This window comes from Mixophyes fleayi, chromosome 2 (assembly GCF_038048845.1).
Source record: "Mixophyes fleayi isolate aMixFle1 chromosome 2, aMixFle1.hap1, whole genome shotgun sequence".
In the NCBI taxonomy this organism is placed as follows: domain Eukaryota; kingdom Metazoa; phylum Chordata; class Amphibia; order Anura; family Limnodynastidae; genus Mixophyes; species Mixophyes fleayi.
Genome location: NC_134403.1, coordinates 247,695,481 through 247,713,889, shown reverse-complemented (window position 1 = coordinate 247,713,889; position 18,409 = coordinate 247,695,481). Strand labels below are relative to the sequence as shown.

General features: G+C 43.3%; 1 protein-coding gene across 3 annotated transcripts in view; it reads right to left on the bottom strand.

Annotated features, from left to right (window-relative positions):
• The window catches only part of SCUBE3 (signal peptide, CUB domain and EGF like domain containing 3), a 171,680-nt gene that overhangs the window by 46,306 nt on the left and 106,965 nt on the right, over positions 1–18,409 (bottom strand). For 2 of the 3 annotated variants that reach the window (XM_075195760.1, XM_075195759.1), the window contains exons 7-8: positions 9,462–9,509; positions 601–717 (exon numbers count right to left, since the gene is read on the bottom strand). In XM_075195760.1, the coding sequence (XP_075051861.1) occupies positions 601–717; positions 9,462–9,509 (165 nt within the window). The remainder of the gene's footprint in view (positions 1–600; positions 718–9,461; positions 9,510–18,409) is intronic. The other variant, XM_075195761.1, reaches the window with a different exon arrangement.

The following is an 18,409-nucleotide window of genomic DNA, read 5'->3' as shown; positions in this document are numbered from 1 at the left end:
TGTCCAAGGGGATGGTTATTCTGAGAATTGATTCCTGGAAAGTGCAGGTTAGTTGGTACTGAGTTTATGTTCTCTACCAGTGAACTACATCTGCAACTGAGAGAAATTCATGTGTCTTGGATTCTGCAAGTCAGGAAAGCCAGGTGACTGTAACTCCTTAAGCTAGTGGGGTTGCCCAGCATGAGATCACAATACTGTAAACATGTATATACAACTGCACTGTGCCAAGTCCAAAAAATGAAAGACTCATGCAGACTCATCCGTGTCTTTCAAAGAAGAACAGACCAGCACCAGTGTGTTAGGGAAAAAATATACAGGTTCCCCTGATTAAAGCCCATCCTGGGTTGAAACGGTCATTGGGACACAATGTAACAATTACAAATTATGACATGTACCATGCCATGTTTAGTTTTTTCCTATGCTCTTGTTTGAAGATGAGGGTCTTCAAATAAGAGCATAGGAAATTATATATGATCAAATAAAGGCGGTGGGATGTGTAGCAGCTATTTTCAAAATTAACATAGGATGAAGGAGCTGGCACAGTGAAGCAGGGAATGAGCTTGACATAAGTGTGAATTACCAGGTTTTGGTTATATTTACCTTTGCAGGTCTTCCTGTCTGATTGTATCATGAAGCCCATAGGACAGCTGCAATGCACGCCTGTTAGCGCATCATGACATCGACTATCACAGCCACCATTATTCACTGAGCAGGTCTCTAGAGGTTCACAGAGGAAAAATAATTTAGGAGGTAAACAACCAAGTGAGAACCACAAGAACCTAACTGACCTGTATTTTCTAATCAGAATGTCAAATAAGAGCTGTCAAATAATGCAGCCATGCTTAGCTTTTCATATTCCCGTGATTGATATATATATATGAAAACAGGGATACTCTGCACTCTCCAAACACATAATCAATGCTATATCAATTACTGTTCTATATTAAAAACAGGGAATGTTAGTTCCACATATTGCAATATATGTTAAGCAGACCAACTCACGCCAAAGTCTTCCCATTATGGTCAGTCCTAACATGATCAAATGCTATGGGCGATGACTTTGGTGTGAATTGGTCAGCTTAAACATTTATTGCAATATGTGGAACTAACATTCCCTGTTTTTAATATAGAACAGTACTTGATATAGCATTGATTATGTGTTTGGAGAGTGCAGAGTATCCCTGTTTTCTTGTCTATACAATGTAAGCAACCCTCTCTTGCACCCCAGTCTGTACATGGTGAGTGCAGAGGACCTATGTCTGTTTTTGTTATATATATATATATATATATATATATATATATATATATATATATATATATATATATATATACACACACACACACACTAATACAGATAGATATAGATATATAGATTTATCAAACTTGCCAACTTGTTGTAGGGGGGAGGTGGGCGTGCAGGTGGCGGGACCCGAAAATCGTGTCATTTTGGACCTCATTCTGGGATTGCGGGAGATTTCCATACACTCCCGGGAGTCCGGGAGACCCACCCCGAATCTGGGAGTCTCCCAGACATTCCGGGAGAGATTGGCAAGTATGATATATATATATATATATATATATATATTTAGAGATATATCATAGGTATCTCTACTGCTCAAAACTGGTATTGTGCAAGTAATAATATTTGTAAATGCATTCACCCACAAGATCATTTAATTTGTCTTTTTAATGATATTTAATGTTACTTACATGGTAAGTATCGACTTTTCAGCAAATTATTTTGGTTTTGGTTAGGTGCAGTAATTTGTTATGATTTCAGTTAGAGGCAATGTGTTAATGCCATTAATGTCTGAGTATTATTAGTATGAGGGTCATTTTCGAAAGGCATAAATAGTACATATTTTCTTATGTAGTTTTGAGCATTTACTACTACTCCTGCATGCCTAATCTGCAGGCAATCTTCTGCCATCTAATAGTGTTATGCCCTTATCCTAGGTGCAACTCCTGTACTCTCGGTACAAGTCCTGCCAACTGCTGTGTTTGTTTGATTCTGATTTTATTAACATTTTATATAACATTTTTATTATATTGCTTTAGAGTGTGCTGCAATAAATTGCAACCACTTTATGTGCCCCAATGTGTGTACATGGCTTCCCTTTAATAATCCACTAGTCCATAATATCCAGCCTATTTTTGCTGACAAGGGAATACCAAAATGTAAGGACCCCAAAAGAGTGTGTGTTTGGTCTTGCAAATAAATATACTAGTAATCCTAAAACAAGCAGTGAAAACTCCCAGATTCTGCATTTGGCTTTAGTGCTCTGAAAAAGCTCTGCTCCTCAGGGCACATGAAGGGGATACATTTTAATATTGCTCCATGAATTACACTTTTCTCATGCAACTATTGATTTGCAATGCCACCATTTTAAATGCTTTTTTGATCGTTGCAAATACAATAATGTATCCCATTGCCAAGCCAAAATGTATACACATCTGCAAAGGTCCCATTTTAGTGTGCAAAGGTGGTTGACCCTCTTGCCCATCGAAAATGACCCCCATTTAAATTAATTTCCGTATTTGATCACAACATACATACAAACAGATGAAGCCCAAATTATTGTGATGTGCATGAAGATAGGCATATATTATTTGACAAAATAATGGACAAAAATATATAATTCAATTACAGATAGGCATTTTCAACAGATAAGACATACTGGGGCTTCTGCAGAGTATGTACTAAGCCAGTTTGCATAGGCTATCTTGTGTGAAATCCATCTGCACATGCCCAAAATATTGGAGCATATATATGAGCCCTGAGTGATTCTGCCACTTATGCCAGGCTACCTACGGAGAGGCTGGACATGGTCATTGTAACGTAGGCTGAGTACAATAAGGGCATGTTCGTGCAATTGCGAATGGATGCAGACCAGAGGTAAGATGCATATATATATATGCCTAAGAAAGCTGTATTATATGAAGGTGGTCAGAGGCAGGTGTAAGTAGTAGATGATGATGATGACGACAGCCTCCAGCAATAGTGAACAGCTTGTGATTGGCTGTTTGAGCTTGTACCACAATAGTTTGTTGCACATAAAACAAATGGATAAAAACATGGGTGCAAGTGGGGCATACGTGTCTGTGATGTGTGACCTGACATAAACTGGGTGCATAGACTACTTATGTCAACCTACACAGCTCAGGATATGAGGGTAAATGCACTATAGGTTTGGCATTTGTTTATGTAAATTGCACCCATTTTAAAGCCAACTTTGTATCCGTTCCATTGTCTTCTGTGCATTGAAGACGATGTTGAGACTTTAAAATAAAATCTAGCATGATTTTGTTAGATGAAGTAAGCTCTGTATCGCAAGGGAATATGGGTTTATGAACTGGTGTATGACATTGGGGGACAAGTATTTGCAGGGGTCCCTAAACAAACAGCTGCTTAAGGCATCAACCAAAATAGTATATTAATATTATTGTTAATATATTAATGTTATATTAATTACTTATTATTCGATTTCCACGCAAGGTAAAAATTACTACATTTCCAACAAAAATTTTCCTGCCACCAACTTTGGTCCATGGAGCAGCTACCTGCCATTATCTCACTCATCTACCACTCATTTTTCTTAATTTAATATTTAACCATTTAGGTCCTGAATCATCAAGGAACATAAATGCTGATATGTGCAGTTTTTTGCGTAACATCACTCTTCATGCCCAGAACTGAAGCATACACCAGTGAATACAGTAACGTCCAACTCATTTTCAAATGCCAATGATCTTTACTACAATCTATGATTTCAGGGGTGGAAATGGGAGAAGAATGGGCGTATGCACGTAGTCAATGTACAGTAAGTGCGTGCCATACTCAAGCACACGCAGCAGCTTCAGATTCAAGCACTGGGCACCTCAAAGGTACGAGATTTTCAGTCATATCACTTGTACCAGCTACAGGTCTGGTGTAAGTGCTGATTACTAGTGATGACGGCTGTGTATGCATGCTAGAACATGTGTTTTGCAATCAGAATCAACTATAAAAATGTGTTTTATGTACAGTAGACATTAATAACATCATAATAAATGTATGTTAAGGAACAACATTTTAAAAACCCCACTTTCTTTATTTTGTTAATTGGACATATCCTGCAGTATCTTGTCTGTTAGAGCAGAGCGGACATAGGCTCATATTCATCAACAGATCTATCTTCAGATCTGCTCTCTGTTTGAATACGGATGTGTGTATCATCAATGTATGTGTGTTACGTTTGTTTTGCGTTCCTTGATGAATGAGGCCCTTAGTCTTCAGCCATTTAACATTGTAAAGCCTTATTCAAGTTCGAAAGCAAGCCATTTGAATGCCGTATCTTGTGCGAAATAGCTCTGCACATGCTCAGAAACGGACCTTACACCAATGAATGCAATTCATGTCTGAACGCAAATGACACGACTGTCAACAACTAGAAGGGCGGAACAGGGAAGATAAGGGGTGGATGAATGTAGGCAATATATAGTAGCGGAGTGCCTGGGGCGTACCAACGCAGATGTGGCTGAAAAAGTCCTGGGTTTCTCTAAAGTACGTTTTGGTTTTTTTTAGCCGTATCATTTGCACCAGCTACACCAGGGCAGGTGTAAGTGTTTTCTTAGAATGCTCTTTGGTCTTCATTTTCACAGCTTTCCTTCATATTTACAGAATGACTAATTCTGTTTGAATTAGGGGGTCTTTAAGCCATAAAGGTTGACCTTTTTAAGGATTCATATGTAGAGGCTACTTGAAAGCCAATTGTTAGGACAATATCTTTCATCTGTGTAAACTTGGAGCTTCCACAGCACAGGTGTTGAATACTTCTGTCAGCAGCAGATTATATTTTTTATTTTTCTTCAAATAAATTGTAGACAAATAATGAATTATGAGTTTGAAAATGATGTTTAAGAGCTTACTGGTTCATAAAATACTGACTGGAAAGATCTGTGTAAGTGTCATTGCAATACAGACAAATCTGTTGACTTTTTAGGAGCTTGAATACTTTTGCAAGCCACTGTCTGTGTATGTATGTATGTATGTATGTATGTATGTATATATACATTGCTGCCTAATATATCCCATGACTTGACAGCTTGCATTGTAACTAGGTTATCAACAGTAACTCCCTGGGCGCTTGAAACAGAGGGAACAGTAAATGATAGCAAAAACAGATTTATTAGGGGCAGTAAAACTAATAACAGCCCTATAGTGTATTTACAGAGTTGCGCATGCGCATGCGTCACCGGGTCCGTTTGCTATCCACAGCGGTGATAAGAGTCAGTTTGTGTGGCCCTAGACGGGCGAGAGTTGGTCGATCCAACACGTTTCGCACTAGGCTTCTTCAGGGATCAATGGATCGACCAACTCTCGCCCGTCTAGGGCCACACAAACTGACTCTTATCACTCCTGTGGATAACAAATGGACCCGGTCACGCATGCGCATGCGCAACTCTGCCGACCACGAGACTGTCAGCAACTTCCGGGTTGTCACATTGCTCTCCAGCGCATCGGGAATATTCAGTGCATCGGTCTTTCCTGGCACCAAGCAAGGACCTGAGAGGACATTATTGGCCCTAAACGATTAAGGGTAAGTCCCTTATTAAAAGGTCCGTTTTAAGTTTTCTCCGCTGGAACCTACTGTCGGCTGACAGACCAAAAGGAGATTTGTGCACTTTTCTTTTTTGGCACAGTATTGGCTGCAATCATTTCTTTGGTGTGAAAGTGGACTACTATTAGCCCTATCAAAGACCCGTGCTATTTATGGTCCATGTGGATCTATCTGGAATTGACACGGATATTGCTAGCCTATTTGGATGGCATATAAAATGTTTATGTGCTGGTTTGATATTACTGTGTCAGTGTAAATACACTGTAGGGCTGTTATTCGTTTTACTGCCCCTAATAAATCTGTTTTTGCTATCATTTACTGTACCCTCTGTTTCAAGCGCCCAGGGAGTTACTGTTGAAAACCTATTACTAACTTAGGGTTGAGCTATCCCTATCATCCCCCTACTCCCAGGTGGCTGCTCGTCCACTGATAAGTCACAATAGGGAGCGCTGAACACCAATTTCTATTGCATTGTAACTAGATAATCAATGTTATTTACTTCACTTGTCAGTGGTTTCAACGTTGTGGCTGATCGGGGTATATCTATAATATATTTTCGACCACTATATATACCAGCACTGCATGGTGGAATTTAGCAAGTAAAGAAATGCATTAATTGTTTTAACAATGTAATGTTGGGTCTATTTATGTAATATGGGTCTTTTTTTCATTAAATGTGGAGCTATTAATGTAATTAGTGGTTGACGAGGGCTATTAATATATTGTATGGATTAATAATGCAGTGTTGGTTCTTTATATTAATTTGTGGGGGGCTAATAATTTAACGACAAGGCAAGTTGGGGAAGGAGCTCTATTATTTACATGTGGATGCTATTATTTAATGTTGGGGCTGGTTGGGTCTAAGGTAGCCTGATTGTTCCCTAGTTACTCAGCTTTCCAGGAAGTGAATGATACCTATACTTTTGCAGGGTCCTAATATTCCAGGATCCACCCAAGCAACTACAGAGATTAAGAATCATCAGTAGGTTGTCAAAGCTGCAAGAACAGTAGAAAAGAGCAGCACGATCCACCAACTGTCTTGACTCTGGTAGGAGAGTCACAATTTTGGGAAACTGTCTGGCAAAATTTAAATTTTGTTATGAATTATGTCCTACTTCAAGCTGTTCTCCTATTCCACCCGTCAGCAGCTCTTACAGTGCTGCAGTGCGCTGTGGAGGAGGGTCAAAGTGGAGCACTGCCCTACACACGCTGCTTCTCCTTGATGTGGGTGGTCTGTGCAGAGCACTGGTGACATCATTAGTTTGGTTTTACCTGGATGTTGGACAATTTTTGAGAGAGCACTTAAATCAGACTTGTGGAAGCCAAAAACTGTCCACAAGCTCACCAGAGCTAAAGATGTTATAAAGTCTGTTCCAGGGCTCCCTGCTTCTACAGCAAAACATGTGTGGGAGAACATGGCCTCTAAGAGGCTGACTAATAGACATAAAGTACATTGGATGGATGGCACTTCATGCACTCCTGGAACCTGTGCAGATATGTTCACTGCCCCTTCTGCATCACCAGAAGGGAAACAGCACAGCATATATTTTGGGACTACCCCACTGCACAGGCACTGTTGAATGCCTTGGAATATGAACTTAAGGACAGTGTGCTCAGGACTTGTCTTTCATACCATTCAGTATTTTATGGATTATTTCCTGGGACCCACATCATTGGGGCAATCCAGGAGGCCTGGCACCTTATGAACTGTTTTAAGGATGCTATTTGGCTTGCCAGGAATTGCCTCATCTCGAAAAAGGAGAAGATGACCATCTAGGACTGCCGCAGGCTGATCCACAGCCTGCTAAGTGATTATAACACCATTGACAGAACTGAGAAAGTGGAAGATGATTGATTGTTGTCTCCCTCTTCTCGTTCTCGCCCTTGTGTCTGTTTATTCAGTAAAGCTTTGGCCTCGTATCTCCTCCTCCAACCCATTCCCCCATCACTGTTTGAAGCTTCATTGAATGTCTTGCTTTAATTTATGCACCCTTCCCTTTATTTGTGTCTGTCTCTCAATAAAGCTTCGGGCTTGTGATCTCCCCATCCTACCCCTCTCACCTACCATCCCCTCACATCCATTGCTTATTTGAATCTGTTATGTTGGTTAAGTTTACATGGTTAGTGCAGTACTTGATGTATAATGTAGGATGTCATATCGTGTACTTATGTCTTCTATTGTGCTAAAAAGTATGAATGATTATGTTTCACGGTATACTACGTACACTTGAATGTAATGTATTGTATGTTTTTTATACCTTTATACAAATAAAGATACTTTTTCAATCAAAAAAACACCCCTGCCTATGCATATCACAATAGTTACCCTAAGGATTGACTTATGACGTGAAAGGCTGCTTCTTCTCCGAGTACCTTATGTAAAGTACTTCTTTTTTTTTCTATGTGCAAAAGGGCCTTATGTAGAGTTGGATACAAGTCAAAATGGAAGTGCAAAATGCGCTTATACATACTGCACATGCGTTGTAAAAAGGAGAGATCTCAGTCTGTTGATGATGATGATGATCATCAGCACAGACCTAGCTCAGCCTGTAAAATAAATAATATAGAAATAATTTTTAAAAAGACGGCACCGGGGGTTTGCTAATACCAGCCTAGGTAGCAATAAAACTTTTAGCCAATCACCAGTGATACATGGTGCAACCATATTTTCAATGCTTATTGCTTTATTGAGTAAACCCTTGCAGATACTATTTTAAACCATGACTAATTTGCATACTATAAAATTGCCATGTGTTTTATGCAGCTTATGTTTTCTCAATACCCTCGAAATGTGTAAGATTAACTAGTAAAACTATTAGCATAGTTTCATAAGGATATAATTTCCAGGTTAGGCTTGGTTGGCCAAGTGAATCTAACTATGTCAAATAGACCTAGGTGGATTTTGAGGTCCATCGTAGCAAATTTCTGAATGGACATAATTAGAACATAATATTATTCTATAAAAGCAACTATGGTGAGAAGTAAATGTTCAAAGAAAGGAGTTTTTAATGTCACAAAGGTCCTTACACTTAAGAGGTGAAATTACTTTGTAAAGGTACACTCCATAGCTTAGTTGTTATTCATGTAAAGACATCAAACAGTAGGAAAATGCAGGGATAGGTCTACAGGCTACATTAAATTTTGGCCATAAAGGACAATTCAAACTAAAATAATGTAATTCAGGAATATAGAATATTTCCATATGTTTACAGAAATTACTAGTGCATTTTATACTACATAACCTAGAACAGAAAGTGGGATAATATTATCATTTGCAAATCTTCCTTAGCCTGTAGGGGGCGCTGTCAATGTATACACTTTTTTATGGACCTTAATGCACCAGCTTTTTACATTTGACATTGTCACCTAGTCATTCATGACAATTTTTCTGATAATTTATTGATTTGTTATACAAAAAATTAATGTCTCTCCTTCATGTCTGACATGTTAATTACCATTCAAAACACTTACACTTGATACATGAAGGAGTGTACCTTGTTTTGTTGTAGAGTGTAAGGTTTAATGGATGATTAGTACTTTCCAGGAAACCAAATAAAATCCCAAAAAAGCACCTTAATTTTTGTATGTTGTGTTAACTTTAGCAAATGTGTTATGCTTGGAATTGTAGTTCCATTAGAAATTATGATAACCCAGACCCAAAGTAACACAGTTGTATGTCATAAATGTAGATGGTAAATTGAATGTTTTCAGTCCCCCTCTTCACGATGTCTTGAAATATTTTTCTGCAACAGTTAAATAATAAGGGCTTCATCTCACTGTACACAATTACACACATACAAAAAAGAATCTATATGCATACAAACACAAACATGCTCAACTTAATGTAGGCTTCATATTTACCATTGGCTAAGATCGGGGCGCTAGGGGTCTGATCGGAGCGTTTCTCCCCTGTTTACAAAAGAGTTGTCTATCAGTGCAATCAACAATATATATCAACCCATTCAGGCTGCCTGAAAAAAAGGTACAACTTTAAAAAGTTAAGTTACTTTTTAAATATTCTGTTTAAAAAAAATGTAATTCTGCAATTTGAGTATCAGAGAACAGCCCTATGGGTTACCATACAAAATGCTATATGATTAGCATGGCAAAAGACCAAATAACCATAAAATGGTAATTTTTATGCTAATTATATATTTTTTTCGTATGTGCTGACTCTATTTAATGGATGTAATTTATGAGACATTAACTGACTGCTGGTGAATTAATTCAGCCAGCATAAAAATTCAGCTGAATTTCAGTGATTCGCTTTTAGCAAGCTATTTCTCAAATCAATCCTGATTCAACTAAAAATTTGTGGATAATTAATGATCACTGGAGAATCAGGCCAATCACAGCATGGAAGGTAAATAAGTCAATTGCAAGCTTTAACAAATGTCACATGTCTATAGCTTTACAAAATAAGCTTGGACATAGATTGTTCTCGGGAGAACATCTCTGGTGAGGCTTTTAACTAGTATCCCAGACTGCTGCACACTCACGTGTATACTGCATTTACTGTATAGGGGACTGATTCATTAAGGATCTTAACTTAAGAAACTTTTTATTTTAGTCTCCTGGACAAAACCATGTTATAAAGCAAGGGGTGCAAATTAGTATTCTGTTTTACACATAAGTTAAATACTGACTGTTTTTTCATGTAGCACACAAATATCAACTTTAAATTTCAGTGTGCAAATAAGCTATCAAGTATTTGTGTACATCAGGGTGATGTTGTATAATCATTATGACACTGCAATTGATAACATTTTGTATGTACATCATCAGCTAATGTTTGTAAAACTTCCACAGAAAAATTCTAAAAGGGTAACACCTACTACCACCGACAATTGAAGCACTGTACAATGTTAGGGGAAAACATGATATCTCTTCTGAGTAAAAGCCATATATGAACCGAAACTGTTGGACCAGCTGACCCACTCACTGTTTTCCATTGTTCAAGTCACTAATAACTAAGCACTAGCACAAGTGTATCTGCTCTCTTTGATCTTTTATTTGCTAAAACAGCAGAGGAACTGTAGAAGCAAGTCTGCACCTGAGGTCTCCACAATTGTTGAGATGATGTTGGCATGCATATTCACTAGAATCAGCACATAAAAGAAAGTAGAATACAGTACTACTACCACTAGTATCACTCGTAGGAGAATATTCCAAAGTTACAGTTATTAAAAATAATGTGTTTGAGTGAGTGTGTTCAGCAGCATAATAGATCAGTTATTATGTGGTGGTATACCTAGCTAGAGTCATTACTTATTTTAATCACAATCGTAATACATACCTTAGGATTTCCAGGTCTTGAGTGTGTTAAGACTACCAGAAGAGGCAGACATTGCCATAATATTTTAGTATAATGAGAAATCACATGGATATAAAAAAAGCCAGAAGCTATAGACTCATTGGATTCAAGGTTTTGCTATACCGGTGTTGGATTTTTTTTATTGATTATCCAACTACTACTCTTATGGAGTCTTGGTGCCCTAGCTCATTACCTAATGAGTTAAGAACTATTGGCATACAATGTGCCCATATCCGCTTAGAAATACTAGCAAAACTATGTCCAAAAACAGGTTGTAGGAATCCATAGGAATGTAAAGTAGAAGATATTAATAGGACTATATAAATAATTAGGACCATATGCAATGAAAGGCCTGTATCTTGGGAATTGCCTAAGAATGGAGCTGTCGGTGAGCCTAAGCAGACCTTTAATGTCTTGATTTTTTTTAAATCAAGTAATTTTTATTGTAAAGTTTAGACAAAAGACATAGTATAATGAAATAAAACAAATTAAACAAAAAACAAAACAAAACAAGATAAAGCTGTACAGCATAAATAGTCATATGACGTAGGTGACTTTGATTCAAGCAGAACAGATGGATACATGGATGTATATAATTAAAAAAATAAATACACACACACATATATATATATATACAGAGAGAAGGAACGGTTAGAGTAAATTTAGACTTTTACAGAGCAGGTATTCAATAGCTATAACCATGTTGCATAGACTAATGAAAGAAAGGGTGAAAGGATAACTTTCCGTCTATCCATATTTTGTAGGAAAGTCCTAATGGGAAAGAATTAAAGGATGTGTGTAATGAAACGTATAATATATATATATATATATATATATATATACACACACACACACACACACACACACACACACACACACAGAGGACATTTATAAAACTTGCCATCAGCTCCCACTACGAAGGAGTGGTTACAACTGGATTAGATTTTAATAAATAAATAATTAATAAAGTGGGTGTTTGGGAGCTACAACCATAATGCACAGAGTAAAGAGGAGGATGACAATTCAGAGAAATCAAGTTTAAATAAGGTCTAGGTCAGACCTGGTTCAGACCTGTGTAGTTTTTATTTTGAGGAATATCAGGGAGACCATGGGGCACATTTATCATTTATCGGGAAAAACGAGAAATACTTATCAATCCTTATCGCATGGATAAGGATTGATGTATTTCTCAAATTTATGAAAAATGGAACACAGAAACAGCATTTCCAAAAAACTGCTGTTTCTGTGATAAAAAAAAATCACACTTACCCCCCTCTTCAGGACGCGGTGTCTCCGGATCTCCTACTGGTCCTCTTCGTTCCTCTTCTTCCTTCAATTGCGCATGTGCAGTTCAAAGAACTGCACATGCGCACAAAGATCCCCGCTCTGTCTCTGCAACTATCGTTGCAGAGAGCGAATGGTGAGTGACAGGGAGGGATCATGTGATCCCTCCACACATGCGCTGTCCAGCTCTGCTCTTCGGAGCAGAGCTGACAGTATTGGATTCTTTCAATTATGATAATGTACGCCAGCTTCAATGTTTTTTCGGGACTTGTTAGATTGCCGCCAGAGCAGTCACCATACTGTTGAATGGTGACTGCTTGCAAAAACGATCAGGAGTGCAAAGCAGCAGATATCCATGAATAAATTTGCGGAGGGCACATCGGGACCTGATTTCCACAGTAAGTGCACGATAGTGCACTACCGTGATTTCTTAAATATGCCCCCATATGTTTTCATATTTGTATCTTGCATGTCTTTCTGTATACATATACCTTTCATGATTCATGGCAGGGCCGGACTGGCCATCTGGCACTTCTGGCAAATGCCAGAAGGGCCGATGGCTAGATGGGCCGGCCGACACTTCTTGGATTCCTGCACCTCTGCTATGCGACGGATGAGGGCTCCTCTGCTCCCTCCCCCTTATCTTGTGCACTGTGCCCTGCAATGTGGACACAGTTTTTACAGTTTTTAATTTTTTTTCTGACTAGGGAGGGGATCGCGGGGAGGGGGGGGTGCCGCGATTTTTGCGGGAGGGGGGTGTGATGGAAGAGGGTGAGAAGCATGGAGGAAGGGGGTGCTGGAAGAGGGTGAGAGAAAGGGGGGAAGGAAGAGGGTAAGAACCATGGAGGAAGGGGGTGCTGGAAGACTGCAAGAGGGTGAGAGCCAGAGGGGAAGGTAGAGGGTGAGAAGCATGGAGGAAGGGGGTGCTGGAAGAGCTGAGAGCAAGGGGGGAAGGAAGAGGGTGAGAAGCATGGAGGAAGGGGGTGCTGGAAGACTGGAAGAGGGTGAGAGCCGGGGGGGAAGAAGGAGGATGAGAACCATGGAGGAAGGGGGTGCTGGAAGACTGGAAGAGGGTGAGTGCAAAGGGGGGAAGGTAGAGGGTGAGAACCATGGAGGAAGGGGTGCTGGAAGAGGGTGAGAGCAAGGGGGGAAGGAAGAGGGTGAGAACCATGGAGGAAGGGGGTGCTGGAAGAGGGTGAGAGCAAGGGGGGAAGGAAGAGGGTGAGAACCATGGAGGAAGGGGGTGCTGGAAGACTGGAAGAGGGTGAGAGCCAGGGGGGAAGGTAGAGAGTGAGAACCATGGAGGAAGGGGGTGCTGGAAGAGGTTGAGAGCAAGGGGGGAAGGAAGAGGGTGAGAACCATGGAGGAAGGGGGTGCTGGAAGAGGGTGAGAGCAAGGTGGTGCTGGAAGAGGGTGAGAACCATGGAGGAAGAGGGGGCTGGAAGACTGGAAGAGGGTGAGAGTCAGAGGGGAAGGTAGAGGGTGAGAACCATGGAGGAAGGGGGTGCTGGAAGAGGGTGAGAGCAAGGGGGGAAGGAAGAGGGTGAGAACCATGGAGGAAGGGGGTGCTGGAAGAGGGTGAGAGCAAGGGGGGAAGGAAGAGGGTGAGAACCATGGAGGAAGGGGGTGCTTGAAGAGGGTGAGAGCCAGGGGGGGGGGGAGCGGGTGCTGGAAGAGGGTGAGAACCATGGAGGAAGGGGATGCTGGAAGAGGGTGAGAGCCAGGGGGGAAGGAAGAGGGTGAGAACCATGGAGGAAGGGGGTGCTTAAAGAGGGTGAGAGCCAGGGGGAAGGAAGAGGGTGAGAACCATGGAGGAAGGGGGTGCTTAAAGAGGGTGAGAGCCAGGGGGGGGAGTGGGTGCTGGAAGAGGGTGAGAAACATGGAGGAAGGGGATGCTGGAAGAGGGTGAGAGCAAGGGGGGGAAGGAAGAGGGTGAGAACCATGGAGGAAGGGGGTGCTGGAAGACTGGAAGAGGGTGAGAGCCAGAGGGGAAGGTAGAGGGTGAGAAGCATAGAGGAAGGGGGTGCTGGAAGAGGGTGAGAGCAAGGGGGGAAGGAAGAGGGTGAGAACCATGGAGGAAGGGGGTGCTGGAAGACTGGAAGAGGGTGAGAGCAAGGGGGGAAGGTAGAGGGTGAGAACCATGGAGGAAGGGGTGCTGGAAGAGGGTGAGAGCAAGGGGGAGGGAAGAGGGTGAGAACCATGGAGGAAGGGGGTGCTGGAAGAGGGTGAAAGCAAGGGGGGAAGGAAGAGGGTGAGAACCATGGAGGAAGGGGGTGCTGGAAGACTGGAAGAGGGTGAGAGCCAGGGGGGAAGGTAGAGGGTGAGAACCATGGAGAAGGGGGTGCTGGAAGGGGGTGCTGGAAGAGGGTGAGAGCAAGGGGGGAAGGAAGAGGGTGAGAACCATGGAGGAAGGGGGTGCTGGAAGAGGGTGAGAGCAAGGGGGGAAGGAAGAGGGTGAGAACCATGGAGGAAGGGGGTGCTGGAAGAGGGTGAGAGCAAGGGGGGAGCGGGTGCTGGAAGAGGGTGAGAACCATGGAGGAAGGGGGTACTTAAAGAGGGTGAGAGCCAGGGGGGGAGTGGGTGCTGGAAGAGGGTGAGAACCATGGAGGAAGGGGATGCTGTAAGAGGGTGAGAGCCAGGGGGGAAGGAAGAGGGTGAGAACCATGGAGGAAGGGGGTGCTGGAAGAGGGTGAGAGCAAGGGGGGAAGGAAGAGGGTGAGAACCATGGAGGAAGGGGATGCTAGAAGAGGGTGAGAGCCAGGGGGGAAGGAAGAGGGTGAGAACCATGGAGGAAAGGGGTGCTGGAAGAGGGTAAGAGCAAGGGGGGAAGGAAGAGGGTGAGAACCATGGAGGAAGGGGGTGCTTGAAGAGGGTGAGAGCCAGGGGGGAGCGGGTGCTGGAAGAGGGTGAGAACCATGGAGGAAGGGGATGCTGGAAGAGGGTGAGAGCCAGGGGGGAAGGAAGAGGGTGAGAACCATGGAGGAAGGGGTGCTGGAAGAGGGTGAGAGCAAGGGGGGAAGGAAGAGGGTGAGAACCATGGAGGAAGGGGGTGCTGGAAGAGGGTGAGAGCAAGGGGGGAAGGAAGAGGGTGAGAACCATGGAGGAAGGGGGTGCTGGAAGAGGGTGAGAGCAAGGGGGAAGGAAGAGGGTTAGAACCATGGAGGAAGGGGGTGCTGGAAGAGGGTGAGAGCAAGGGGGGAAGGAAGAGGGTGAGAACCATGGAGGAAGGGGGTGCTGGAAGACTGGAAGAGGGTGAGAGCCAGGGGGGCAGGTAGAGGGTCAGAACCATGGAGGAAGGGGGTGCTGGAAGAGGTTGAGAGCAAGGTGGTGCTGGAAGAGGGTGAGAACCATGGAGGAAGGGGGTGCTGGAAGACTGGAAGAGGGTGAGAGTCAGGGGGGAAGGTAGAGGGTGAGAACCATGGAGGAAGAGGGTGCTGGAAGAGGGTGAGAACTATGGAGGAAGGGGGTGCTGGAAGAGGGTGAGAGCAAGGGGGGAAGGAAGAGGGTGAGAACCATGGGTGAAGGGGGTGCTGGAAGACTGGAAGAGGGTGAGAGTCAGGGGGGAAGGTAGAGGGTGAGAACCATGGAGGAAGGGGGTGCTGGAAGAGGGTGAGAGCAAGGGGGGAAGGAAGAGTGTGAGAACCATGGAGGAAGGGGGTGCTGGAAGAGGGTGAGAGCAAGGGGGAAAGGAAGAGGGTGAGAACCATGGAGGAAGGGGGTGCTGGAAGAGGGTGAGAGCAAGTGGGGGAGCGGGTGCTGGAAGAGGGTGAGAACCATGGAGGAAGGGGATGCTGGAAGAGGGTGAGAACCATGGAGTAAGGGGATGCTGGAAGAGGGTGAGAGCAAGGGGGGAAGGAAGAGGGTGAGAACCATGTAGGAAGGGGGTGCTTGAAGAGGGTGAGAGCCAGGAGGGGAGCGGGTGCTTGAAGAGGGTGAGAACCATGGAGGAAGGGGATGCTGGAAGATGGTGAGAGCCAGGGGGGAAGGAAGAGGGTGAGAACCATGGAGGAAGGGGGTGCTGGAAGAGGGTGAGAGCAAGGGGGAAGGAAGAGGGTGAGAACCATGGAGGAAGGGGGTGCTTAAAGAGGGTGAGAGCCAGGGGGGGGAGTGGGTGCTGGAAGAGGGTGAGAACCATGGAGAAAGGGGATGCTGGAAGAGGGTGAGAGCCAGGGGGGAAGGAAGAGGGTGAGAACCATGGAGGAAGGGGGTGCTGGAAAAGGGTGAGAGCAAGGGGGGAAGGAAGAGGGTGAGAACCATGGAGGAAGGGGGTGCTGGAAGAGGGTGAGAGCCAGAGGGGGAGCGGGTGCTGGAAGAGGGTGAGAACCATGGAGGAAGGGGATGCTGAAAGAGGGTGAGAGCCAGGGGGGAAGGCAGAGGGTGAGAACCATGGAGGAAGGGGGGTGCTGGAAGAGGGTGAGAGCAAGGGGGGAAGGAAGAGGGTGAGAGCAAGGGGGGAAGGAAGAGGGTGAGAACCATGGAGGAAGGGGATGCTGGAAGAGGGTGAGAGCCAGTGGGAAGGAAGAGGGTGAGAACCATGGAGGAAAGGGGTGCTGGAAAAGGGTAAGAGCAAGGGGGGAAGGAAGAGGGTGAGAACCATGGAGGAAGGGGGTGATTGAAGAGGGTGAGAGCCAGGGGGGAGCGGGTGCTGGAAGAGGGTGAGAACCATGGAGGAAGGGGATGCTGGAAGAGGGTGAGAGCCAGGGGGAAGGAAGAGGGTGAGGACAATGGAGGAAGGGGGTGCTGGAAGAGGGTGAGAGCCAGGGGGGAAGGCAGTGTTGGAAGAGGGATGAGAGCTAGGAGGGAAGGGGGTGCTGGAAGAGGGGTGAGAGAGCCAGGGGGGAAGGGGGTGCTGGAAGAGGGGTGAGAGAGCCAGGGGGAAGGGGGTGCAAGAAGAGGGGTGATAGCCGGCGGACAAAGGAAAAGATGGTGCAGGGGCATAGGTAAAAGAAAGTGTAAAGGGAGAGACATCTAAAGAATGGGAATGTCAGGCAAGCAGCCATCATAAAACACAAGTAGTAATGAAGAATGGGAATGCACAGAGGGGACAAGTGTTAAAAGAAAATAAAAAATCAAGCCTTCATACTCCATTCACTTATATTTTCCATACCCCCACTTCTAAATTTCCACTTTGACCACTGCCCTCGGTCCTTGCTCCCGACTGGCTGTGTGAGATGACAGCTGCAGATCCCTCAGTGCCCAGCGTGACCAGTAGAAATACAGAACACAGGATGCCATAATCAGGTAAGTTCATATATTTTCTCATGTGAAATGTGTTTTTAACCATCCTTTGTTGAACTGGGGGCACTACTGTGTATCCAATGATGTTTAAAACACTATGCATTGCTCATTATTGCGCTGTAATTAACTTGCATATTTATCTGTACAGAAACTTTTAATTAAGAGGAAAAAACACTGCTTGTCATAAATTTTATCTGTGATTGTGTCAATATATCTATTTTTGTTTGCATTGTAAATGGTGTATTAAGCTGCTCCTGGGACTCACACTCTAGTACCTGATATGCTGTACCAATTTTCATTTGTGAATGAGTTTTTTGTCTGGGCAATACTGTATGGCATAATGTTATTTGGGGGCACTACTGTATGGCATAATGTTATTTGGGGGCACTATTGTGGCATAATACTGTATGGTATATGATTTTTTGGCACTACTGCATGGCTAAATATGAATTGAGGGTAATATTATGTGGCATAATATGACCCGGGGGCACACGGTGTGGCATAATATGAACTTCTGCCAAAGGCAAGTCTCTCATTGTTGAATATGACAGGGGCCCATAGAAGTTGCTGTACTGGGTCCCAAAATTCCTATTTTCAGCCCTGCCTGTGAGTCAAGGGGGTAGATGTCTCCAGGTAAATAATCTAAATGTTTCCTATCTAATCAAACTGATGGATCACATCCAATTATCTCTCACCCACCTCCTCTATCCCCCTTAATTAATATACTGTGTTATTTAAAATGAATAGAAAGGACGCATAACCAGTTACAGTAGTATAAAAAAATATTTTTCTCTGACATTTTTCTGTAGATGGAAATACTTTTAATGCGGCCGCGTGAGTTCAAATGATCATTTAATAGTTATGTTTTTTCCGATATATTTGTTAGAGTTTTATTTAATGTGGAATGATTCATGAAAATTCTGCCATTACTATTTAATTGAGGGAAAGGGATACCTGTTACCTATATGTGTAA